Consider the following 25744-nt stretch of genomic DNA (forward strand, 5'->3'; position numbering starts at 1 on the left):
TCCTGGGCTAGATGGACCATTGGTCTGATCCAGTATGGCAGTTCTTATGTTCTTTTCTTTCTGTTACTACTGCAGGAATATGGGATTAATAAGGAGGAGAAGCTGGAGATTGCTATTGGCTTCTGTCTTCCTCTCATCAAGAAGATCCAGTTGGACCTGCAAAGAACCCACGAGGATGAGTCTGTCAACAAGCTGCACCCCTTGTAAGGACCTTGCTGCATGTTGGCACTGGTGGGGGACACTCTGTGCCCTGAGAAGGCCATGCCATACGTTGACCTAGATGGACCAACCAGTGATGTTAAACGAAGGCAGTAGTGCATCGGTGCGGGGAGAGGGAGTGTTGCTGCCTTTATCAGAATGTGCAGAGGGGAGCAAGTGTTTGGCTGGGGAGAGGACTACACCATTCCTACAGGCCTATTCCTTAGGATGCTGTGTAGCAGGCCACTTGCTCCTCGCATCTCGCTCTACCTCTGCTACCCTGAAACGTGGGTGTATTTATCTCTGCAGAATGATTTCACTCTGTTAGGCATGCATGTTTGAGAGAGTCCATATGAACTAAGCTGCATTGGTTTGGTTTAGGTACTCGAGAGGAGTCCTGTCCCCGGGTCGCCATGTCCGGACACGGTTATACTTTACCAGCGAGAGCCACGTACATTCCCTGCTCAGCATCTTCCGCTATGGGGGGCTCTTGGATGTAAGTGTGCCAGCAGTACCACAGGGTAAACCTCCCCCTTTCTTCTTCAGCCCTGTCTAGGATGAACAGTGTGCGGCTGCAAATTACCCCTTCTAACTAACTCCCCACCAATGACTCATGACACTGGCTTCTGACCAGCGGTATCTCTGCTGTGTTTGCATGTTGTGGCTTATTTTCATCTTTGGCATGTGGAGGGTTGTTTTTGCTAAGGGTCTGATTCTCGCTCCATGTTCTTGCTGAATAATACCTCGTTCCAAGACCAGCCCCACTGATTTTAGTGGGAACCCAGCGGGAGTGTGATTTCGGTGGCATAGCTCATGGAGTAATAAGGTGTTACTGAGGCTACATCTACACTATGGGGGGGGTCGATTTAAGATACGCAAATTCAGCTACGCGAATAGCGTAGCTGAATTCGACGTATCACAGCCAACTTACACTGCTGTAGGGACGGCGGCAAAATCGACCTCCGCAGCTTCCCGTCGACGGCGCTTACTCCCACCTCCGCTGGTGGAGTAAGAGCGTCGATTCGGGGATCGATTGTTGCGTCCCGTTGGGACGCGATAAATCGATCCCCGAGAGGTCGATTTCTACCTGTCGATTCAGGTGGGTAGTGTAGACCCAGCCTGAGTGTGAGTAAGGGTGACAGGAGAGGGTCCAAGTGGGAGAGTTTGCATCTGCTGCTCTCCTTTCCTCACCCTGCTCTGGGAAGGGAAGGGAAGCTGATTCCTCTTGAGCAGGGCCAAGCTCCACTCTAGAGACTTTCTTTGAGTCATTGACTTGGAACTAAATGTTCCCCTGAAGTAAGTGAGCTGAAATTACAGCTACTCTAAGGTGCATGCATAACTGGTTGGAAAGCTGTTCCCAGAGAGTAGTTATCGGTGGTTCACAATCAATCTAGAAGGGCATAATGAGTGGGGTCCCGCAGGGATCAGTTCTTGGGCCAGTTCTGTTCAGTATCTTCATCAATGATTTAGGTAATGGCATAGAGAGTGCACTTATAAAGTTTGCAGATGATACTGAGCTGGGAGGGGTTGCAAGTGCTTTGGAGGATAGGATTAAAATTCGAAATGATCTGGACAAACTGGAGAAAGGGCCTGAAGTAAATGGGATGAAATTCAATAAAGACAAATGCAAACTACTGCACTTAAGAAGGAACAATCAGTACAATGGGAAATGACTGCCTAGGAAGGAGTCCTGCAGAAAGGGATCTGGGAGTCAGTGGATTACAAGCTAAATATGAGTCAACAGTGTAACGCTGTTGCAAAAAAAACAAACATTCTGGGATGTATTAGCAGGAGTGTTGTAAGCAAGACACAAGAAGTCATTCTTCCGCTCTACTCCACGCTGATTAGGCCTCAACTGGAGTATTGTGTCTAGTTCTGGGTGCCACATTTCAGGAAGGATGTAGACAAATTGGAGAGAGTCCAGAGAAGAGCAACAAAAATGATGGAAGGTCTAGAAAACATAACCTCTGAGGGAAGATTGAAAAAAAATTGGGGTTGTTTCTTCTGGAGAAGAGAAGACTAAGGGGAAACATGAGTTTTCAAGTATATAAAAGGTTGTTACAAGGAGGAGGGAGAAAAATTGTTCTACTTAACCACTGAAGAAAGGACAAGAAGCAATGGGCTTAAATTGCAGCAAGGGAGGGTTAGGTTGGACATTAGGAAAAATTGCCTAGGGAGATGGTGGAATCTCCATCATTGGAAATTTGTAAGAACAGGTTAGGGATGGTCTAGATGATACTTAGTCCTTAGTGCAGGGGACTGGGCTAGATGGGTCTCTTCAGTGAGAAGGAAATGGAAGGACCAGGCATTTGGAGACTGAGCCTTGTCTCCCCTTTGATAAGGGTAGAGCCTAGAATTTCACATCGCTGCAGAGCTTGAATTGGAGAAATCTTTCCCCGAGCCTCAATGGTTGATTGGGTTGGCTCTACACTCCCCTCCCTCCCTCCCTCCCTGTGGGTATTAGAAGGGCTAAGAAATGCACTGTCTCACAAACTAATCGTGTTCTTTGGTTCGCTTTTGTCTCCTATCGTGCTATTCCCAGAAGGTTTGTAGGAGTTGGGGCTTGTTTAGCAGGTTCAGGTTCGTGTGCCTGTGGCAGCTCTCTGTATCCGAGGAAAGTAGCCATATATGACTTTGTCTAACTTCCTGGTCAATGTCGAGGGTGTTTTTCTTACACTCCCTATCCCCTGTAGTGTCAGGGGATACTGTGCTGCAGGGCATGCTACCTTGGGGGTATGGCTGTGCCCTGGTGAGAGGCCGGGGGACACTATGCTGCAGGAAGTGCTGCCTTTCCCATCTCTCAAATGGCATGTCCAAATTGTTCTCCAGTTTTTCCATTCATCAGACCCTTTTGTAAGAGCAACCCTCCTTCCTTTCCATTCTCCCCCATCCATTTTCTCACTGCTTCTCGCAAATATTTTATTCTGCAGACCACTATTTGAGAACCAGCATGTTAGGGAAATTGTTATTGGTTATATTCCATATCTCAGCATGACATTAGAGGGTAGCCTGCTGCTGGATGTGCTAAAATCTGAACATGGGCTGTAGCTGTAGTTGGAGTGTCCCTTCCTGCCATCATTTCATTCTGTAAACTCCTCTCCCTCAGTGTTCAGTTCTGTCTGCAGATTAGCTGAGCGAATTGTTTCTGTGCTGACAGGGATGTTACACTGTGTAGAGGAAACCCGCTCAGACCCATTTCACGTAGTGCTGCAAGTTGTCTGCCATTGCTTATCCCATGCGACTGTTTGTGTGTATGTATCAGGAGTCCAAGGACCAGCAGTGGAAGAGAGCCATGGACTATTTGAGTGCTATCTCAGAACTGAACTACATGACCCAGATTGTTATCATGCTCTACGAGGACAACAACAAGGTGAGGGATCTAGAACTAGAGTCAAATCTTTCCTCCTGTGATGTGAGACAGTGGCCACCAGGATCCAGCACTCCCTGACTATTCCCAGGTGGCAAGGCACTGGCATTGGTGGGCCTCCTGTCATACCAGGCAGTGAGAGCCCAAAACTGATTGCACATTTTCTTTCTGAAATGTGAGACTGGAAGTCTCCTGGGCTGAAGAGCCTCCCAGAACACAACTTTCACTCTATGCATCCGAAGAAGTGAGGTTTTTACTCACGAAAGCTCATGCCCAAATAAATGTTAGTCTTTAAGGTGCCACCAGACTCCTTGTTGTTTTTCCCAGAACACAAGTTTCTAGGGCCAAGAGTTCCCGTTTAGCCAAGAATCTATAGACCAGAATCCTTCACTTAGTTAAGGGGATTTCGAATTGGTATTTAAAAATAGCCTGCTGCTGGGCAGCCCCTTCCAGTCACAGCGTTAATCTATGACTAGTTGAATCTATGATCAGTCCCCTCTATCAGCTCCCTTTGGCTGGGATTGTCCCAGAGGTGCTGGAGGCCAGACATAACAGCCTTTTAGTAGTGGTGGTCTTTGGCCACTGGGGAAAAAGAGACATTCTTCTTCGAGTGCTTGCTCATATCCATTCCATTAGGTGTGCGCGCGCCGCGTGCACGATCGTCGGAAGATTTTCTACCCTAGCAACACCGGCGGGTCGGCTGTGGAGCCCCCTAGAGTGGCGCCTTCATGGCGCTGAATATATACCCCAGCCGACCCGGCGCCCCCTCAGTTCCTTCTTACCGCCCCTGACGGTCGTTGGAACTGTGGAGCGCGGCGTAGCTGTTCTCCACTCTCCCTAGCTTATCCAGTTATTCACAGTTATAGTTGTAGTTCTAGTTGTTTATAGTTATATAGTTGGTTATTCACTTGTTATAGTTGTTATATAGTTAAAAAGGGGGATTAAGGGGGTTATCTCCCCCCTTTTTCCCCGGCCGCGTGGTCGGGCTCATGCCCAAGGCTCCCGGCTTCAAACAGTGCGCCTCCTGCGCTAAGCCTATGCCAACGAGCGACCCGCACGACTCGTGTTTGAAGTGCCTGGGAGAGTCCCATCAAACAGATAAGTGCAAGATCTGTAAGGCCTTCAAACCGAGGACCAAGAAGGAGCGGGACTTTCGACTCCGGCAACTCCTTATGGAGGCAGCACTTAGCCCGGACGCTCCATCGGCGCGCCAGGCCCCGGCACCTAGCACCTCGGTGCGTAGTGCCCCAGCGGCACCGACCATGCCGACCACGGCAGACAAGCCTCCACGGCACCGGACCTCATCGGCACCGCACTCACAACAAGTGCCTCGGCGCCGTTCATCATCCCCGGGACATAAAAAATCCCATAAGGCGGGGACCTCAGTGCCGAAGACGCCGGCTCCCCCGGTGCCGGGGGTAGAGCCGCGTCCACCTGTAGAGCACCGGAAACAGGTGCCTCCAGCACCGTCGACTCCGGCTCCAAGGCCGTTGAGTCCGGTGCAGACAGAGTCACCACCGAGACCGGCGGTGATACAGTGCCTCCCGTCGACACCGGAGACTTTCGCGACGGCGAGAGACCTGATCGCCCTCACGGAGCCGGCACCGCCACAACCACCGGCACCGTCGGCACCGTTGACTCGCCCGGTCCACTCTAGGGGAAAACCTGCCTTGATGCGCCCTCCATCGCAAGGGCTGGAACCTCGGCACCGATCCAGGTCCCGAAGCAGGTCCCCACGCCGCTCGCAGTCCCGGCACCGAATATCACCTCGGCACCGGTCGTACTCGCGGCCAAGATCATCGCGGCACCGCTCTACATCTCGACACCGTTATGATCGTCGACACCGATCAACGTCGAGACGTAGCTCTCGGCACCGGTACGATCGACGCTCGACTTCGAGAGGCCGCTCCCGGCACCGGGCTTACTCTAGGTCATCGTCTCGATCCAGGTCCGACTCCCGGCACCGGCGAGGCCATCGGCACCGATCGCGATCTCGGCACCGATCACCGGCACCGCGTAGAGACAGAACATCTCTAGATCGGCACCGGACGGCACCGTATCCTACGGGATTCGTCTCGACGCAGTCGGCACCGCCATGGCCATCGAGATCGGTGTCTCGCTCCTCTGAGGACCTGCCAAGATCGGCATACCCCCCTCAGGGACAAGCCGGGGAGCGAGATTTAGGCCATTGGCAAGAGGGAGCAGAGGACCCTGACCAGGGCCCATCTCACTGGTCATTCTGGACCCCGTGGGCATACCACCAGGCGCAAGGGGCTCCAACAACCTCTCGCTCGGGTCACTCTGATACAAGGGCCCCAGAGTCCACCATCTCTCGCCCTCCTCCAGGGGGCATGGAGGCCTCTGCATCCACACCACCTGACGTTCCGGACCCAAGGGCAGGTGATGCTCCGACCCAGGAACAGGGAGACCAGGATCCTCCCCTGGATCCTGTACCACCTGAGGCATCTTCCTCTTCCTCTCCGGATGAGGCAGTGGCGGGCACGTCGTGCACAGGTCCACCCCCGATAGATCTTCGGGCTCATCAGGACCTGTTACGTAGGATGGCCCGTAACATGGACCTGCAGACGGAGGAGATAGTGGAGGTGCGGGACCCCATTGTAAATATCCTCGCGGCGGATGTCCCATCAAGAGTGGCGTTGCCCCTGATCCGCACGATCCAGGCGAACGCAACTACGATATGGCAAACCCCGGCCTCTATCCCACCTACAGCGAGAGGGGTGGAAAGAAAGTACTTTGTCCCCTCCAAAGACTACGAGTACTTGTATACTCATCCCCAACCGTGTTCACTGGTGGTGTCATCAGTGAATGCTAGGGAGCGCCACGGTCAACAAGCTGCAGCGCCCAAATCAAAGGAGGCTAAGCGGCTCAATTTGTTTGGCCGTAAAGTTTATTCAGCTGGAGGGCTGCAACTTAGAGCGGCTAACCAGCAGGCGCTCCTGAGCCGCTACAACTTTAATTCCTGGAACTCCATGGGGAAGTTCAAGGAATTGGTTCCCCAAGAGTCCAGGGAACAGTTTGGGGCCTTGGTTGAGGAGGGTAAGAAGGTGGCTCGGACCTCCTTACAGGCCTCCCTGGACATAGCGGACTCGGCCGCAAGAACCCTGGCCGCAGGTATCGCTATGCGCAGGACCTCCTGGCTCCAAGTTTCGGGTTTGCCCCCTGAATTACAGCAGACCCTACAGGATTTGCCCTTTGAAGGACAGGGGTTGTTCTCGGAGAAGACGGACTCTCGATTGCAGAGCCTCAAAGACTCCAGGACAATCATGCGCTCCTTGGGGATGCATGTTGCGGGTCCCCAGCGCAGACCATTTAGGCCCCAGCCTCAACGTTTTTACCCCCCTCCACCTCGTCAGAGACAGGACCCTGCCAGAAGGCGAGGGCGAGGTGGTAGGAGAAGATGGGCTGGCCCTCAACCCGGTCAGAACCAAGGGCCACCAAGACCACCTTCAGGTCCTAGACAGAACTTTTGAAGGTGCGGTCGAGGACGGCGCCCCAGTCATCCCCCAGGATCCAGCTCCCTCCTTTCGGGATCGCCTCTCCCACTTCCACCGTGCTTGGTCCCTTATAACTTCGGACCGTTGGGTCCTCCGCACGGTGGAGAGGGGATACGCTATCCAGTTTTCTTCTATCCCCCCCTCCCACCCCCCTTCCCCGTTCCTCTTCAGGGACCCTTCTCACGAGCAATTTCTTATACAGGAGGTTTCTACGCTCCTTGCCATGGGGGCCATAGAGGAGGTTCCGATAGAGTTAAGGGGCAGGGGATTTTATTCCCGTTACTTCCTGATCCCCAAGTCCAAAGGAGGTCTGCGGCCCATCTTGGACTTGCGCGGACTCAACAAATTCGTAGTAAAGTTGAAGTTCCGCATGGTCTCTTTGGGGGCCATTATCCCTTCCCTCGATCCTGGAGACTGGTTCGCCGCCCTCGACATGAAAGACGCTTACTTTCATATCGCAATTTACCCGCCTCACAGACGCTTCCTGCGATTCGTGGTAAACACGGTGCACTACCAATTTGCAGTCCTTCCCTTCGGCCTATCCTCGGCCCCAAGAGTGTTCACGAAATGTATGGCTGTCGTGGCAGCGTACCTTCGTCGGCAAGGGGTACAGGTGTTCCCGTACCTAGACGACTGGCTGGTGCGCGGTCGCACCAAGGAGCAAGTTCAAGCTCATGTCCACAGAATAGTGCACACATTCTACGAGTTGGGCATCCTACTCAACAAGGACAAATCCACTCTAGAGCCTACCCAGAGAATAGAATTCATCGGCGCAGTTCTAGACTCCAGACGTGCACAAGCCATCCTGCCAGACAACCGCTTTGGCACCATCACGAACCTCATTCAAGGGCTCAAGGCCTTCCCAACTACCACGGTGAGGTCGTGCCTGACCCTGCTGGGTCACATGGCTTCCTGCACGTACGTAACCAGGCATGCCAGACTTCGGCTTCGCCTGCTTCAAACCTGGGTGTCATCAATATACCGTCCACATCGGGACAGCCTGAACATGGTGGTCACGGTCCCGAACTCGGTCCTGGCCTCCCTCACCTGGTGGCTAGATCACAATGTAGTCTGCGAGGGGATGCCATTTCACGCCCCACAACCCTCTCTGCACCTGGTCACAGACGCGTCATCTCTGGGTTGGGGTGCCCATCTCAACGAACATCATACCCAGGGCCTGTGGACTGCACCCCAGTTAGCCCTGCACATCAATGTTCGGGAACTGATGGCGGTGCGCCTGGCGTGCCAGGCATTCCTCAATCTCCTACGTGGCCGCTGTGTGTTAGTTCTCATCGACAACACCACGGCCATGTTTTACATCAACAAGCAAGGAGGAGCACGTTCGTCAATCCTATGCCAAGAGGCCACTCGCCTGTGGGACTTCTGCATCGCCCACTCAATCCATCTCACGGCATCGTTCCTCCCTGGAGTCCAGAACACTCTAGCGGACCGACTCAGCAGGTCCTTCCAGACGCACGAGTGGTCTATCCGTCCGGACATCATACATTCCATCTTCCAGAGGTGGGGGTTTCCCCAGATAGACCTGTTTGCATCTCGAGACAACAGGAAGTGCCATGTATTCTGCTCCCTACAAGGTCGAGCTCCGGGCTCCCTCTCGGATGCCTTTCTACTTCCCTGGAAAGACCACCTGTTTTATGCATTCCCTCCGTTTCCTCTGGTCCACAAGGTTCTGCTCAAACTGCGCAGAGACCAGGCACAGGTAATTCTGATCGCTCCAGCGTGGCCGAGACAACATTGGTACTCCACACTGTTGGAACTCTCGGTTCAGACACCGATCCCACTTCCGTTGTGTCCGGATCTCATCTCTCAGGACCACGGCCGGTTGCGTCACCCCGACCTGCAATCACTCCACCTCACGGTGTGGCTGCTCCATGGTTCACCCAGGCAGAGCAGCAATGCTCGCACTCTGTACAACAGATTCTGCTGAGCAGTAGGAAGCCCTCAACACGGACCACGTACCTGGCCAAGTGGAAGCGGTTCTCCTGTTGGTGCGAACAACGAGCCACATCCCCGTTGCAGGCACCCATTCCTCTCATTTTGGACTATCTCCTCTCCCTAAAACAACAGGGGTTGGCGATATCTTCAATTAGAGTTCACCTGGCCGCTATATCGGCCTTTCACCCAGGGGAACTCGCGTCCTCGGTATTCTCTAACCCGATGGTCGTTAGATTCCTCAAGGGCTTAGACCGGACGTACCCTCAACAACGTCAGCCCGTCCCGACGTGGGACCTCAACCTGGTTCTCTCCAAGCTCACAGGTCCTCCATTCGAGCCACTGGCCACCTGTTCACTTCTGTACCTATCCTGGAAGACAGCTTTCCTCGTAGCCATCACCTCAGCAAGGCGCGTTTCTGAACTCAGGGCGCTTACCTCTGAGCCCCCTTACACAGTTTTTCATAAGGATAAAGTGCAGCTTCGTCCACATCCTGCCTTTCTCCCTAAGGTGGTTTCTCCTTTTCATATCAACCAGGACATATTTCTCCCGGTCTTTCATCCTAAACCACATGCCACTCGCCAGGATCAACGTTTGCATTCCCTGGACGTACGAAGGGCCCTGGCCTTCTATATTGACCGCACAAAGCACTTTAGAAAGACGACGCAACTCTTCGTTGCAGTGGCCGACCGAATGAAAGGCTCACCGGTCTCCTCACAACGCCTATCCTCCTGGATTACGTCTTGCATCCGGACTTGCTATGACCTGGCAGGTGTCTCAGCACCGCACCTCACCGCCCACTCCACGAGGGCCCAAGCCTCCTCGACTGCTTTCCTGGCACATGTTCCGATACAGGACATTTGTAGAGCGGCGGTTTGGTCATCAGTCCACACGTTTACAGCTCACTATGCACTAGTGCAGCAGTCCAGGGACGATGCTGCATTCGGATCAGCGGTTTTGCACACAGCAATGTCTCACTCCGACCCCACCACCTAAGTTGGGCTTGGGAGTCACCTAATGGAATGGATATGAGCAAGCACTCGAAGAAGAAAAGACGGTTACTCACCGTTGTAACTGTTGTTCTTCGAGATGTGTTGCTCATATCCATTCCAAACCCGCCCCCCGTCCCCACTGTCGGAGTAGCCGGCAAGAAGGAACTGAGGGGGCGCCGGGTCGGCTGGGGTATATATTCAGCGCCATGAAGGCGCCACTCTAGGGGGCTCCACAGCCGACCTGCCGGTGTTGCTAGGGTAGAAAATCTTCCGACGATCGTGCACGCGGCGCGCGCACACCTAATGGAATGGATATGAGCAACACATCTCGAAGAACAACAGTTACAACGGTGAGTAACCGTCTTATACCCCCCTCTTCTCCAAGTGTATTGTTAGAAGAGACCGCATGGTCTGTAAGTGGTTGGGGCAGAGCACTTGGAGTCAGACCTGTTGTAATAGATTGGCTGTGCTCTTCTACTGACCCACTGTGTTATCAGTGTTGGAACTCTTTAGGGAAAGGTTAACTGAGCCCTCTGACTCATTGTGGCAGCTACTGCTTGTTAACCCACGCTTGATTTAAGGGGAGTGAGTGTGGCCCTCTGGTTATTGGAATCTAAGGGCCGAGCTCTCCTCGAGGAGAATAGCCCAGCTATGGCATTTGTGGCTAATATTGTGTTAACTTGTTGATAGAGATACATTAATCACTGAGCTAAACAGTAGTGGTTGCCTAGGTGTAAGTGAGCACAACCTAATTATATGTGTTATCTGTAAACAGAATATTATCCTAACCAGTAATATATTTACTTGGCACTTTGAAAGGGCCAATTTCCCCAAACTTCAGACAACATGAATGATAATTAGAAGTTGTTTAAAAATTCTTTTAGTAAATGCCCAAAAAATCAAAATTCCCCAATCACAGAAAAACTAGCCTCATTAAAAAGGGAAGAGAAAAGAGCACTATAGAATTGCACGCACAAATGGAAAAATGGAGGTTGATAGCAATGACTTAAATGATGGGTTTGAGGTAGGAATCACTGGATGAAATTCTATGGCTTGCATTGTGCAGAAGGTCAGACAGGTGATCATAATGGTCCCTTCTGGCCTTAAAAATCTATTAAATTAGCAGTCATTAAGAAAGGGATAGATAATAAGACATGTTGTCGCTATATAAATCCATGGCACACCCACATCTTGAATACTGCATGCAGATGTGGTCGCCCCTTCTCAAAAAAGAATATTGGAATTGGAAAAGGGCAACAAAAATGATTGGGGGTATGGAATGGTTTCCATATGAGGAGATATTAATAAGACTGGGGGAAAGTTAAGGGTGGGTATTATAGAGGAATATAAAATCGTGAATGATGTGGAGAAAGTAAATAAGGAAGTGTTATTTATGCCTTCTCATAACACAAGAACTAAGGGTCACCAAATTAAATTAATAGGCAGCAGATTTAAAACAAAAGGAAGCATTTTTTTCGCACAATGCACAGTCAACCTGTGGAACTCTTTGCCTAAGGATGTTGTGAAGGCCAAGACAATAACAGGGTAAAAAAAAGAACTAGATAAGTTCATGGAGGATAGGTCCATCAGTGGCTATTAGCCAGGATGGACAGGAATGGTGTCCCTAGCGTCTGTTTGCCAGAAGCTGGGAATCGGTGACAGGGGATGGATCACTTGATGATTACCTGTTCTGTTCATTCCCTCTGGGGCACCTGGCATTGGCCACTGCCAGAAGACAGGATACTGGGCTAGATGGATCTTTGGTCTGACCCAGTATGGCCATTCTTAAGTTCTTATGTTTTTAGTCATGAAATGCAGACAATTGATGTGGGATGCCAAAGGAATCAATGCCAAAAATCTATAGCCAGTAGGATTAAGAGGACAATAACAGAATTTTTTAAATATCCAGGAAAAAAATCCTAGCAATGGTGTAAGTCTGGAATAGATAGAGATGATAAAATTGCCAATAATGATGCAGAAAAGACAGAAGTATTCAATAAATATCTCTGTCCACTATGTGGAAAGAAGAGTCAATGGCTGGAAAGCTGAAAGTAGACAAATAAAACTTCCCACCTTATACTCTAGTTTATAACAGTCAGGGTAATTAACCCTGGGAACAACTTGCCCAGGGATATGGTGGATTCTCCTTCACAGGGGGTCTTCAAATCAAGACTGGGTGTGTCTTTCTCAAAGATCTGCTGTAGCCCAGCCAGGAGACATCCTGGGTGAGAGTCCCTGGCCTGTGTTGTCCTTAAAGTCATAATCTATAAAGCCGAAGTCAAGGAAGGTGTAAGACTCACCCTCCCCAGTGTGTGGTCAGTTTTGAAGGAAGAGCAGGTACTGTGTCTCTGGGTATGTTTGCATAGCCCAGTCCTGATTGGGTCCTCCGGAAGCTACTCTGATAAACATAATACTGAGCTCTGCTGCTGGGTGAGACATAAAGCCCAAGTTAGCGTGTCTATGCTTGTCTCATTGCTTCTGCATTTCCGCCTAAGCGGTGTGCTTGGGGTGTGTGCTGTTTTGGCATGGCAGAGAAAGGGCTGAGGGCCAGTACCACAGATGAAGGTGGGGCTGATTTTTGTGTTCTCAGGACCCATCTTCAGAGGAGCGTTTTCACGTGGAGCTGCATTTCAGCCCAGGTGTGAAGGGATGTGAGGAAGATGGAAGTGCCCCTACAGGGTTTGGCTTTCGGCCTGCATCAGCAGAAGTGAGTCTGCAGTCACTGTGCCCTGTTTGAAGGGTCTGCCTGTGTCACTGAGGCACAGGCCTTGTGGGAGATGGGGTGGAGCACACCAACTGCACTGCTCCTGAGGGGAAAGCAGCGTGCTAATGAAAGAGAGGTGAAGCCACAGGCCCACCTCTCCCCCATCCTTAGAAAAGCTGGGACCCAAGTGTGCTCAGGAGAGCCCTTATGATACTGGCGGAGCAGGCTCTGGTGTGCTCACAGCAGGGCCAGGCACAGTCTGACCCAGAATCCTTATTCACACTCTGATAAACACATACCTAGTAGCTCCACTGCATGCTGCAGTGCTTCTGTTGGCCAGTAGTGGCCATGTCTCAGGCCTGCTCTTGCAGTAGCTTATCTGGCAGTTGAGGGTCATTTGCGGGATTGAGTTTCCTGGCTGATTGGGTACTTTGTGTCTGTCTCAAGTTTCAAGGCTGCGTGTGGGGAGATGTACAAAACAAAGTGTGATTACAAGTGTCTGACTAGAATTCTGCTGGGCCTGTTTTTCCTCTCAATAAATCCCACCTGGGCCTGCATTGCTAGTTGTGTTTCCTTCATGCAGAATGATGATAAGAAGCCAAACCAGGGCAGCATGGAGGATCTCTCCAAAGTGAAGAGCACTGATGAGACAGACCAAGCACAAGAAAGATCATCCCAGCCCTCTGAGCCAATCTGCGTTCAGCGGAGATCTCCCTTGATCCGCAACCGGAAAACTGGATCCATGGAGGTAATGGGGCGGGTGTAGTTTCAGTTGCTCTGATCTAGTTCTCTTGCCCAGACTGGGGATCTCAGTTTTATCATTGCAGAAAAGCTGCATTTTTCCGGGACTACCCTTTTAATAGTGCACCAGGATCTGAGTTACTGCCATGAAAGGAGTTAGGGCTGTGGTCACCAACCAGTTGATCATGATCGAGTGGTCGATCCTAGAGGATCTCCCAGTCGATTGCGGTCTTTGGTGATGCAGTGTGGCTGCCGCTAAGGCAGACTCCCTGCCTACCCCGATCCCACGCTGCTCCCAGAAGCAGCCATGGGGGCAGGGGCCGGGGTCTCTCTCTGTGCGCTGCTCCTGCTTTCAAGCACTGCCCCTGCACCTCCCATTGGCTGCGAGAGCTGCGGGGGCGGTGCTTGCAGAGAGAGGCAGCGCACAGAGCCATATGCTCCCTAGGTCCTTTTCTGCAGAATTGCTGCCTAGCCACTCGGTCCCTAGTCTGTATCAGTGCCTGGGATTCTTCCGTCCTAAGTGCAGGACTCTGCACTTGTCTCATGAAGTTAGGCCATATGGCACTTTCCAGTTTATCTGCCTCCTGTAGGCTCATGGGAAGGAGTGGTGCCTGCCATCTGTGATTTGCGTTGGGCAGTGGAGGTTTATTACAAAGTTCTTAATCTGCCATAGGGCCGATATACTTATAGGACTGTCTATCCACTGTCCTGCCAAGGCAATTGAACTGAGCTGGGCTGGCCTTACTCCCTGTCCTCAGGCTCAGTCTGGATAGGCTGTCTCAGTGGTGGGGCCTTAGCTCACAGGTATCCAAATCCCCTTCGAGTTGCTTTCAGCACTGTCTCTCCTCCTTTCTGGGACTATTCACTTCCTTGATTCTAGCTGTTTTCTTGGAGGTTGGGGAAGGGATGTTTTGGGCTGAGGGATCTTCGGCTGTCTTGGGCCTTCCTTATTATTGTCAGTCAATAAATTAACCATGGTCTGGGGAGGATCCTAGGGTGATCCAATGGATCTAGTGTACTTGGACTTTCAGAAAGCCTTGACAAGGTCCCTCACCAAAGGCTCTTAGGCAAAGTAAGCAGTCAAGGGATAAGAGGGAAGGTCTTCTCCTGGATCAGTAACTGGTTAAAAGATAGGAAACAAAAGGTAGGAATAAATGGTCAGTTTTCACAGTGGAGAGAGGTAAATAGCAGGGTCCCCTAAGGATCTGTAGTGGAACCAGTGTTGCTCAACATAGTCATAAATTTCCTAGAAAAGGAGAGGAGCAGTGAGGTGGCAATATTTGCAGGTGATAGAAAATTACTCAAGATAGTTAAGTCCAAAGCTGATTGTGAAGCGCTGTAAAGGGATCTCCCTAAACTGGATGACTGGGCAAAAAAATGGCAGATGAAATTCAATGTTGGTAAATGCAAAGTAATGCACATTAGAAAACATAATTCCAACTATACATACAAAACAATGGGGTCTAAATTATCTGTTACCACTCAAGAAAGAGATCTTGGAATCATTGTGTATAGTTTCTCTGAAAACATCTGTTTAGTGTGCAGTGACAGTCAAAGCTAACAATGTTGGGAGCCATTAGGAAACAGATATATAATAAAACAGAAAATATCATAGTGGCACTATATAAATCCATGGTATGCCCACATCTTGAATACTACATGCAGTTCTGATTGCCCTATCTCCGAAAATATATGTTAGAAATGGAAAAGATACAGAGAAGAGCAACAAAAATGATTGAGTATGGAACAGTTTCCATGTGAGGAAAGATTTAAAAAATCTGGGACTGTTCAGTTTAGAAAAGAGACGACTAAGGCTGGGGGGAATATGATAGAGGTCTATAAAATCATGAATGGCGCAGAGAAAGTGAATTGGGAAGAGTTATATATGTTATATTGTTATAAAGCAATTTCATCAGATGAACCCAGTTTCTTAATAGGCTGCAGAGTAAACAAAATTAACTACTTCTTCACACAACACACAGTTGATCTGTGAAATTCGTTGCCAGGGGATGTTGTGAAGGCCAAAACTATAACTGGGTTCAAGAAAGAATTGGAGAAGGTCATGGAGGATAGGTCCATCAGTGGCTATAAGCCAAGATGGTCAGGGACATAACCCCATACTCCGAGTGTCCCTAAACCTCCAGCTGCCAGAAGCTGGGACTGGATGGCAGGGGATGGAGCACTTGAAATTTCCCTGTTTTGTTCTGTCATCTGCTACCACTGCCACTGTCAGAGACAGAATACTGGGCTGGATGGACCCTTGGTCTGGCCCCACTATGGCTGTTCTTATGTGGAAACAACTGCACTTGGTGGTGCTGACATGGGTTGTGTGCATGTCCTAGAGGAGAAATGCTCTGGTGATCAGAGCTGGAGCATGGGAGTCGGGACTCCTTGAGTTCTATTCTCAGCTTTGTGCCAGGTTCCTTAGGGGGAACCTTCTAAAGGTGCAAAAGGCAGGTCAACACTTAACTCCCTGTGACTGCCAGTGAGAATCAGGCACAAATTGGCTCTTTGTGCCTGTGAAATTGTCCCTTCCCCTCAGTCTTTAAAATGAGACACATCCTCTCCACCTCTTACTAACATTTGCGAAGTCCTTTGAGGGTGGTGGGTAGAGCAGCCAGGAATCCTTAATGGTGCAGTCAGCATTCCTCTTGTTTCTACAGGTGCTGTCCGAGTCCTCTTCCAAAACTGGAGGGTATCGCCTCTTCTCCTCCTACTCCAGACAATCTGCCGAAATGAAGCAAAGTGGCCTAGGTACGAGTCTGTACTCGACCTGTCCACCTGTACCTCTCTCTCTCTCTCTCTGTGCGTCTGTCCATCCCTCCACATGTACATCTGGCTCAAGTTCCATGTATGTCTGTGTATGTATTATATCCTCTTATGTAATGTTACAGCATACAATAAGTTTCCTGTACAGTTCTCTATCTCCTTCATTCCTCAGCCCCTCACGCAGCCAAGGTCCTTACTGCTGAAAGTGCACACATTACCTTTTGTAACAGATGCATAATTGCAGAGCAGGTTTCTGCTCCCATGGCAGCGTATTTCACGGTGCACTATTTGATCCTTAGCAGAGGGAGGGAAAGTTACTGGCCAAAATCTGAGATGTGGATGTACGTGGGTTCTGTATAGAACTGAAACAGGTATCACAGCTGGGTTAATTTATTAATTTGCCAGGCTCTTCCCATAGATGGATTGTTGTCTATAATCCCTTCCTCATGTTAAGATTTTTGGCCTCATCAAGGGAATGGAGATCACTCACCAACCACTGTCTGTTCAATGGTGACGGCTCATAGCACCCTTCACTGATCTGGTTAGCTTTTCATAGCTAGAGTGCCAGTTGAAGCTGGTGGAAAAAACTTCTGGGCACTGTTTGCAAGTATTTTTAGCACAGATTCCCACTGTTAAGTATCTGTGGTCTGGGCACTGAAGTCAGATTGTGTTGGCACTTTGTCATGCTGCCTAGTAAAGCCAAACATTTGGTGCAAGGTTAAGAAAGCCATGACGGTGCTGTCCTGTCAGGCCAGAATTTGGATTTTGTTGATCACAGCTTCCTAATGTTCCCAGAACTCCTGTTGCAGAAACAGAGTCAAATTCTCTATCCAGAGCCCAAATCTCTGCTGCTGACTGCCTGCAAAGCGGAACCTTGACAGATGCAGATGATGATGGTTTAGAAGGATAGCACATTTTTGTGGGAGATTGCAAACTATCCATAAAACAGCTTCGTGCAGCAAGGTGCTGGAGATGTTCACTCTGGACAATACAGAAGGCGACAATTCCAGCACCTGCTTCTGTCTCTGCAGGCCTGGAATATTTACTATATCTAAAAGTCTGGCAGTCCAAAGGGAAAGTAAATGAGCATGTGCACTTTGTTGCTTTTATTTATGTTGTATGAAGAAGTCCTGCCAGGTTTTGTCAAAAGAAAATTCTGCTTTTTTTTGTTCTTTAACATTATGAATTCAGTTCTTGTCTCCTTGGAAGGCTCTATGGCCACTGTACAACTAGTGCAAATACAGTATTGCAAGAAAGTGAAACCTGAGCAATTGAGAGGGAAAGGGATTTTTCACCACACTTTAAAATTCTGGGTTTTGTTTAGCAGGTCACTGAGCTCCAAAGTCTAAGGCTATGTCTACACTGAGATCAAAGGCTTGCAGCTAGCCTAGGTCAGCTGACTTGGACTCGTGGGCCTCAGGCTGGGGAGCTATAAAATTGCAGTGTAGACGTTCAGGCTTGGGCTGGAGCCTGGACTGAGACCCCATGAGAGGGGAGGGTCTTAGAGCCTGGGCTCCAGCCCGAGCCCAACGTTTACACGGCAGTTTTCACCCCTGCAGCCTGAGCCCTGTGAGCCAGTCAGCGGACTGGGCGCTGAGACTTGGTGCTGTGGGTTTGTATCTCCGTGTAAACGTACTCTAGAATGTTTAGGAGAAAGGATGTCTTTGTTAAAGAGGCAGATTTTTGAATCTTTAATTTAGGTGGAAAAGTTCACATTTAAGCTCCAAGAAAGTTATCCAGCAAAAGCAGGGTAGACCAGACTTGATATTCCTGATGTTCCTAAGGTTAAAAAAAAGTCACAAGCTTCAGACCTTTCAGGTTGCCATTATACACCAGAAAGCGGCAAAGTAGGGGCAAACCGATTTTCTTAAACATCTTTGCAGGTCACCTTTGAAGCATGGCCAAAGTCCTCCTAGCAGCAGCACTAGTTCAAGTCCCTGTTCTCTGAGTTTTAGGCTACATCTACACTACGGGGGGGAGATCGATTTCAGATACACAAATTCAGCTATGTGAATAGCGTAGCTGAATTCAACTTACTTACCCTGCTGTGAGGACGGCGGCAAATCAACTGCTGCGGCTCCCCCGTCAACGGTGCTTACTCCTACCTGGGCTGGTGGAGTACGCACGTCGATTCGGGGATTGATTATCGCATCCCGACGAGACACGATAAATCGATCCCCGAGAGATCGATTTTCTACCGCCGATCCGGGCGGGTAGTGAAGACCAGCCCGTAGACATCCTACAACCAAGAGATTTCTAAAAGGCCCTGAGTCTTTCCTCTGCATCTGTGCACGAACTCCCTCTTAGGATTTGAACTTAATTCTCACCCAGTTAACGGAATCTCCTTTTGAACCATTAGATTAAGGTTGTTTTAATGTCTGTCCCTAAAGACTGAATGCTTGATATGGCAATATCAGAGAGGTTCAGGCATTGATGGCTGGCCCTCTGTTTAGTACTCTATAAAGATCTGATATCCCTGACTACCTGCTCTTGTGCTTTCCCTAGACCTCACTCAGCATTGGAAGAGGCTGCTGCAGGCTCCATTGAGGTGCAAAAAGGGCCTTTAACTACTCTGGGTCTATGGAGCTTTAACTAGATTGTCAATACAAAACCAGTCTTCTCACTAGTCATCTGCCCTGTAGAGTCTCAGCAGTACTGAGTAAGTTGGAGGAACAACCGGAACCAAGTGATCAGTTCTGTGAGGGCGGCATGTGTGAACCCAGTGGTCACTGGTCTGCAGAGGGCTCTGCATCTGTGCTGGTGGGTTACTTGTGGACCCACGGTTGCTGGGGATGCGCCTTTCTTCTTAGGTGGATTTGGGTTCATAAAAACTCATAGACTTCAAGGTCAGAAGGAACCATTGTGATCATCTAGTCTGGCCTGCTGCACATTGCAGGCCACAAAATCTCACCCACCCACTCTTGTAATAGACCCATAACCTCTGGCTGAGTTACTGGACTCCTCAAAACATGATTTAAGGATTTCAAGTCACAGAAAATCCACCATTTACACTAGTTTAAACCTGCAAGTGACCCGGGCCCCACGCTGCAGAGGAAGGTGAAAACTCCCAAGGGCCTCTGCCAATCTGACCTGGGGGAAAATTCCTTCCCGAACCCAAATATGGCAATCAGTTAGACCCTGAGCACGTGGGCAAGACCCACCAGACACCTGGGAAAGCATTCTCTGTAGTAACGCAGAGCCTTCCCCATATAGTGTCCCATCACCAGCCATTGAGGGTATTTGTTACTCGCACTCACAGATTTGCTACATGCCATTGTATGCAGTCCCATCATACCTTCCCCTCCATAAACTTCTCAATCCAGTCTGGAAGCCAGTTAGATTTTTTTTTTTTTTTTTTTTGGTCCCCACTGCTCCTCTTGGAAGGGTGTTCCAGAACTTCACTCCTCTGATGGTTAGAAACCTTCTTCTAGTTTCAAGCCTACACAGTTTATATCCATTTGTTCTTCTGCCAGCATTAGTGCTTAACTTAGAAACTCCTCTCCCTCCCTGGTATTTATCCCTCTGATGTATTGAAAGGGACAATGCATCTGTTACCTGTTCATGGGTCTCTTCCTTCCTAATGCATTTGTCTGGCTTTATTGAAACCTAGATTCATCCCCTTCACAACTGAGATGTGTGTGCTCTATGTGTGGGGAGGAGTAGGAAGAACAGCTGGTCTTAAATTGCCTCTCCCTCTGGCTTGGGCTTCAGCACATATTTTTGTGGTTGGGTCTGTTAGCCACTACCACCTGTTGCTACTGCTGGGCTTTGAGCAAGTCCTGCTCCAGTGTCCGGCTGTGCCTACTTCCCCACTAAGTGGCCTTGCCAGTGACTGGCTGGTGGTGTTTCTTAATCTGTTGCCATGGAGGGAGAAGGATGAGTGCTAGTACTCTGGCATAAAACCAGAATGGTTACAAACACAAAAGGGAGAAGACAGGAGAGGACCCTGGGTATATTGCTGGTACCATTCCCTCCCGAGCTATCATCATAGTAAGTTGAGTTGGGTTTACTCTGCTGGAGCCCTTAAAATGTTCCACTGAAAATGGGGAGGGCCACAGTCACAGCTTGAGAGATTGAGGGGGTAGGTTGTGTAGAGTCTTTATGGAGAAGTGATCCATATAAAAGCATTGCAGTTCCACAAGCTCATTCTCCCTGACCCGGCCAATTGTATTGAGCTAGCCAGATCCAAGAATAGTCATGTATCTTCTCTGTCTCTCACTTCCTTTCCATTGCCTTCTCTTCAGCCAAGTGATTAGACATAGAGCTCTTGCTACACAGTTTGTTTCCCTCTTTGTGTTCTATTTCTGCTGTTTGTGCTACAATGCAATTATGACACCAATCTCTAAACTCATCCTCTGGGAGCTGTGATCTCCCCTGGCTGCACTGGGAGGTGTTCTCATCCCTGCGTGTCTCTGTCCTCTCAGCCACTTGCTGGCTGACTAAGCCTGATGCCTCTTCTGCAGCTTTGCAGCAACAGATGGTTCCCAAATAATTGTTCTGGTTGTATGAACTGAATTAACTCCTTTTGAAAGCTGATGGAAAAATAGTGTCATCTTGTACTAAGTGTCACAATTTCAGGATAAAATTACAGGGGTCATCATAGTTCTGCTTCAGGAAATGAATGAGTTATAGAGTCAGGAATCAATTTCCCTATATGGGATAGTATTGCCCAGTGAGATATGGAAACAGTGTACCTCTTTCTATGAAGCATCTGGTCCTGGCTACAGCTGGAGGCAGGATATTGGACTAAATGGTCTATTGGTGTAATCTAGTGTATCAGGGAGAGGAGGATACCAAGTGGATGGGCCACTCTTCTGGTCCAGAATAGCAGTAGGTGATGGTTCCAGGTCTGAATTGGCCTTTGATGTGATCGCATATGGAAATTCCTGTTCCTTGGGAAGGATGTTTCCTGCAGGCTGTCTCTTTCTCATGAAGACTGACAGGAAAGGTGCTGTGTTAAGCTAGCTGCTTCACACTCAGCAAACACTACTCCTTGGATAACTAAGAAAAAGGAATTTGTCTCTGGGTGGAATGCAGAGGTGAGTCCATGAACAGACTAAAAATCCCAGAGTGCTTTGCAGTTAACTGAGGATCAGCCAGGAGAAGAAGAGGGAGGAGAAAATCAGATGACATATGAGAAAACAAAATAATGTTCCACAGATGCACCAGGGGAATCTGAGTTAAATGGGGAATTTAGAACTGGTGTCAAATGGCAAATTGGGAGGCCTGGAGACTGAGCTCCTGTTGCTCTCCGGAACAGATAATGACAGTGCCAAATTTCATCACTTTGCCTGCTCCCAGTAAGGTTCAGACCTCCAACTGAAGGGATCATCTCTTGGGGTAAGGAGTTTGCGTTCAGTCTTAGGTACAAAGCAGGGCTTTGGGTGGGAAAGATTCTGCATCTCTCTATCAATTCTCTGAGCAAGGGTACTCTGATGAAGAATTCTTCTGCTAAGGCCCTGAGGAGCTCATTGAAGACAGCAGCAAATAGAAGTTAGCATAGAAAAATAGGCCATCACTGTACATCCTTATCTGGATCAGTATGTCCAGTGCTGGGTCCCTTGGCTGTAGAAGAACTGAGCTTGGAAGGCCCAGAGACAGAACAGTGAGGGTAGTTAGTGTGGGTACTTGATGATAGACTCAAAGACTAAAATTGCTGCATTTACTCTAGGGGAATAAAAAAGGAGTTGGGAATATGAATTAAAGGGAATCTGTCTGAAGTGACGTTATGGGTATAATAGCAAAAATTGATCAGTCCCGAGTTTTGATGCTGCCCCATAATTTGAGAACAAGAGTTAGTCAATTAAAGGTCAATAAATTTAAACTCAATCCAAAGAAATGCTTCTCAGGGTGAGTAATCAGCATGCCATGAGATGTCCATGAAACCGCTCCCATGACAGGGGTTTTAAAAGGGCTGAATCATATATGATCATGAGGAACGGTGGCAGTGCGGAGAATAGAATGCTATCAAGTTAAAAAAGGAAGAAAACTTTAGATTAGTGTAAAGTCAACAGCTTGTAGGTACCTGGACCTGTACTGTTCAAGGAGCTTAAAAAAAGGGGTGAGAGAGCAGCATGTGTAGCACCTGCCCCACTCCTGGGGGGACTCCCCCCTTGGGAGCAGGGGCTTACACTCTGCTGCATCCACAGTGAATCATTTTGGATCACAATATGGATAAACAAAATTGCTTTCCTCAACTGACATGAGCCATGTTCTAAATGCCCAACCATCAAGCTACCACTTAAGCCACATTCCTTACCAAGCAGTGTGCAAAGCATTCCAGGGAGCACTGTGGCTCTGAGAGGCAAAGACCAGTGTTTGTGTCCAGATGGTGACCTCTTGTGCTTGGTTTTCAGCATGCTGAGCTCCTATCACTCTGACAGAAGTCAATGGGAGCAGAGGGTGTACAGCGCGTCTGAAAATCCGAAGGGATCAATTTGGGCACCCAAAATCAGAGACTCCTTTTGAGAATTTTGACCTGAGTGACTTTGCACACAATGAGTCTGTGGCAGGGTTGGGAATAGAACGATGGCTTCCTAGTTATCTGCCTTTTCTACAGACCATCCTTCTTCTGGGTTTATAGTTACATATAATGTAAAAGGCCATAAACCTACTGTTATGTAAGTTGAATCTAGATATGCACTGCCAACTGCCTGGAAAAAAGAGCCAACAATTAATTGTGGATAGTAAAAATTTAGGACACTTAATTTATGGAGAAACATACTTTTATAGAGGCATCCAGAACAGGCAGAATGACACAATATGTGGCAGTCATTTTCAGACTCTCAACAAAACTCTTGGCTTAATACATTGTGATTCTTTTTTTTAAGAACAGATTTCTAGCTGAGCATATAACCGTGGATTCAGAAAGCAAAGCCATGGTTTAATTAGGGTTGGGTTAGTTTTGTTTGGGTGGTTTTTCTTTTGTACAACTGGAAAGTGTTAACCAAGAAAGAAAAGAGAAAGCCCTAAGTAGGTCTGCAGAGAGACAGTGGGGGCGTAAATGGATGGTTTGCAAGCCTCGGGACTCAGGCAGGACTGTGCCCTGTATAGCTTCTCACAGTTGGTGAGGAGCATTGTGGGTCACTTGGCCTTTCTCTGAAACATCAAGGCAGAATCCTGGACTGGAGGGACCTGTGGACTGATCAGGGGCAGCAGCTTGTATATCTGAAAACCTGAAAAATGGCTCTCTGGATAGATTTCTTTCTCCAGTGCTGATGGGTAGAGGTCTGGCACCAGCAGCCCAGTGCCTGGTATAGTGACGGATCACCAGCTGGGCGTCCAGTCTTTTCTCTGTACTCAATAGAGCGATGAGAAAGCTCTATGTTTCCTGATCAGCAGATTCCTCGTTTCATTTGAAAAATCCTGATTGGGCTGTAAGACACTCCCTCCTCTCTAGATTTATTGCCTGCTTCCTCCTCCTCTGTGCTGCAGTGCTGGCTGCTTCCTACAGAACTAGCGAAATCCCTGCACAGGAGAACTGGAGGGAGGGCAGAGGGGCAGTGCTTGTAGTTGGTGCTTACATATTAAGGGGATTAGCTATCCTAAATAACTGAAATGGATGGGTAGATATCCTAGCGCTCAGATTCGTCAACATGGGTCTCCTGGGTCAGGAGGCGGAAAGCTAAGTGACAGTAAACCCTGCATGGTTGGTTATCTTGCAGTAAGGCAACTTTTCCTCATCCCCAAATACCAAGATCCCAATGCTGTGCCCAGTGCTGATCTCCTTTGGAGGGGATTGCTGCCTCCTCCGGCATCAGGCCCTTCTGGATATTCCCCTCCTGGAGACGGGGCAGATTACTTCTCCCCCGCTAACTCTGCTGATGTCGTCTGTAGCTGCATGCTGTGGAGACGTAATACTAATGCCCTCCCACGCCTTTCCAGGGTCGCAGTGTACAGGACTATTTAGCACTACTGTGCTCGGAGGCTCCTCCAGTGCCCCAAACCTTCAGGACTACGCACGCAGCCACGGCAAAAAGTTCGCCGCCAGCCTGACATACAAAGATGGTATGAATGTTCTTTGTGTAGCAGATAATTGTGGAACTTGCTGTCTAAAGATGTTACTGAGGCAAAGCTGTAGTAAGATTTTCCAGAGAATTAGACATGAATGAATTGAATATCCTCTGCATCTGCACTAACCACACTCACAGTTGAATTGTTGTGTATTGCTCCAAGCAAGCTGACAGTACCTGCTCTTTGGAGGTGGCTTACTGAGCTCAGTGGGCCATTGGTCTGTCCCTGTATGCTTAGGGGATCAGCTTGCTTGTCTCAAACAGTCCCACTTTTGCTTAACTTGGTCTTCTCATGGGCTTAGAAGTAATCTCCATATGGCTCTGTGGAACTGGGGCTCCCATGTTAGCAGAATGACATGCATGGTGGGGTCAGGCTGGGGATGTTGGGAAGGGAGAAGTATATGGGGTTATGGGCATCTGTGGGAGAACCTCTGGAATGCACTCACATCCAGACACTTCTGTACACCTGAGGTGCTGATGCAGGTGGTGGGAGGATGCTGGGATGCAAACTCTCATCACTATCACTCACTCACTGCAGAAGCTGCCTGAAAATCTGCAATTGAATCCCTAATGAAGATGACCTGATAAAATCAAACATTCAGCTCATTGGTTTAAGTGCTGACCCGTACTCTGTCAGTGAAGAGGAACTGTCCGGTTGACACATTAAATAAGAATAGTCATTTCTATTTTATACAGCACTTAGTGTGGTGGCACCAGAGGTGCTGGAACAATTTGTGCTGAGAGCCATTGAACCAAACCATAAACCCTGTGTATAATGGAAAACACTTCAAGCCAGGGGGTATGGCAGCTTCCCCAGCACCCTAGTTCCAGCACCTATGGATTGCACTGCATGAGCGACACAGTGAGGCAGTTCTGCCTCTAGGGACTTAGTGTAGAAGCTGGGATATTCTGGGAGATGTGAAGGTGAGGTGAAGTTGGAGGATTGTTTATTTTTCCATGTTATCTCAGTTCTTGTGGCCATGGCCCATTGTGAGTGGGACAGAATGGAATAAAGAGAGGGAGCTGGTCTGGCAAAGCACTCTGAGGAGGGCATTTGCAAACCACAAACCCACTGGAACTTCATGGAGAATGTTGTATTGATCAGTCTGCTGAGGGGTGGTTTTTTTGCTGCTCTTCCGTCTGTTACAAGAGACTTCTGCATAATACCAGGTCTTTGTTGACTATGAGCTGATCTGCTGCCTAGTCAAAGTCATAATCATTTGCACAGCCACTGATTGTGGTGTAGAACGTAATAGGGAAGCTTGTCTCCATGAGCTGAATAAAGGATGGGAATTCCCTAATGAAGCATAAGGGTGGCAGATATCATGAAAGCAAACTGGGGGAAACTGCAAAACCTTCTCCTTGTTCGTTGTGGTGTTCTAGCTATGTTGTTCCCAAGGTATTGGCGAGAAAGGGTGGGTATGATGATCAGTGCCCCCCATAACACACCTGTCTGGATCCCTGGGTCTAACACATGCCCATCATGATGTGGC

General features: G+C 49.0%; 1 protein-coding gene across 7 annotated transcripts in view; it reads left to right on the plus strand.

The window, feature by feature from the left end:
* The window catches only part of PPIP5K1 (diphosphoinositol pentakisphosphate kinase 1), a 124680-nt gene that overhangs the window by 57902 nt on the left and 41034 nt on the right, over positions 1–25744 (plus strand). For 4 of the 7 annotated variants that reach the window (XM_034783112.1, XM_034783115.1, XM_034783113.1 and 1 more), the window contains exons 21-27: positions 76–203; positions 580–694; positions 3461–3568; positions 12616–12732; positions 13313–13477; positions 16134–16224; positions 24124–24246. In XM_034783112.1, the coding sequence (XP_034639003.1) occupies positions 76–203; positions 580–694; positions 3461–3568; positions 12616–12732; positions 13313–13477; positions 16134–16224; positions 24124–24246 (847 nt within the window). The remainder of the gene's footprint in view (positions 1–75; positions 204–579; positions 695–3460; positions 3569–12615; positions 12733–13312; positions 13478–16133; positions 16225–24123; positions 24247–25744) is intronic. The other 3 variants (XM_034783114.1, XM_034783117.1, XM_034783118.1) reach the window with 1 other exon arrangement.

Source organism: Trachemys scripta, chromosome 10 (assembly GCF_013100865.1).
Source record: "Trachemys scripta elegans isolate TJP31775 chromosome 10, CAS_Tse_1.0, whole genome shotgun sequence".
NCBI classification, from domain to species: Eukaryota; Metazoa; Chordata; order Testudines; family Emydidae; genus Trachemys; species Trachemys scripta.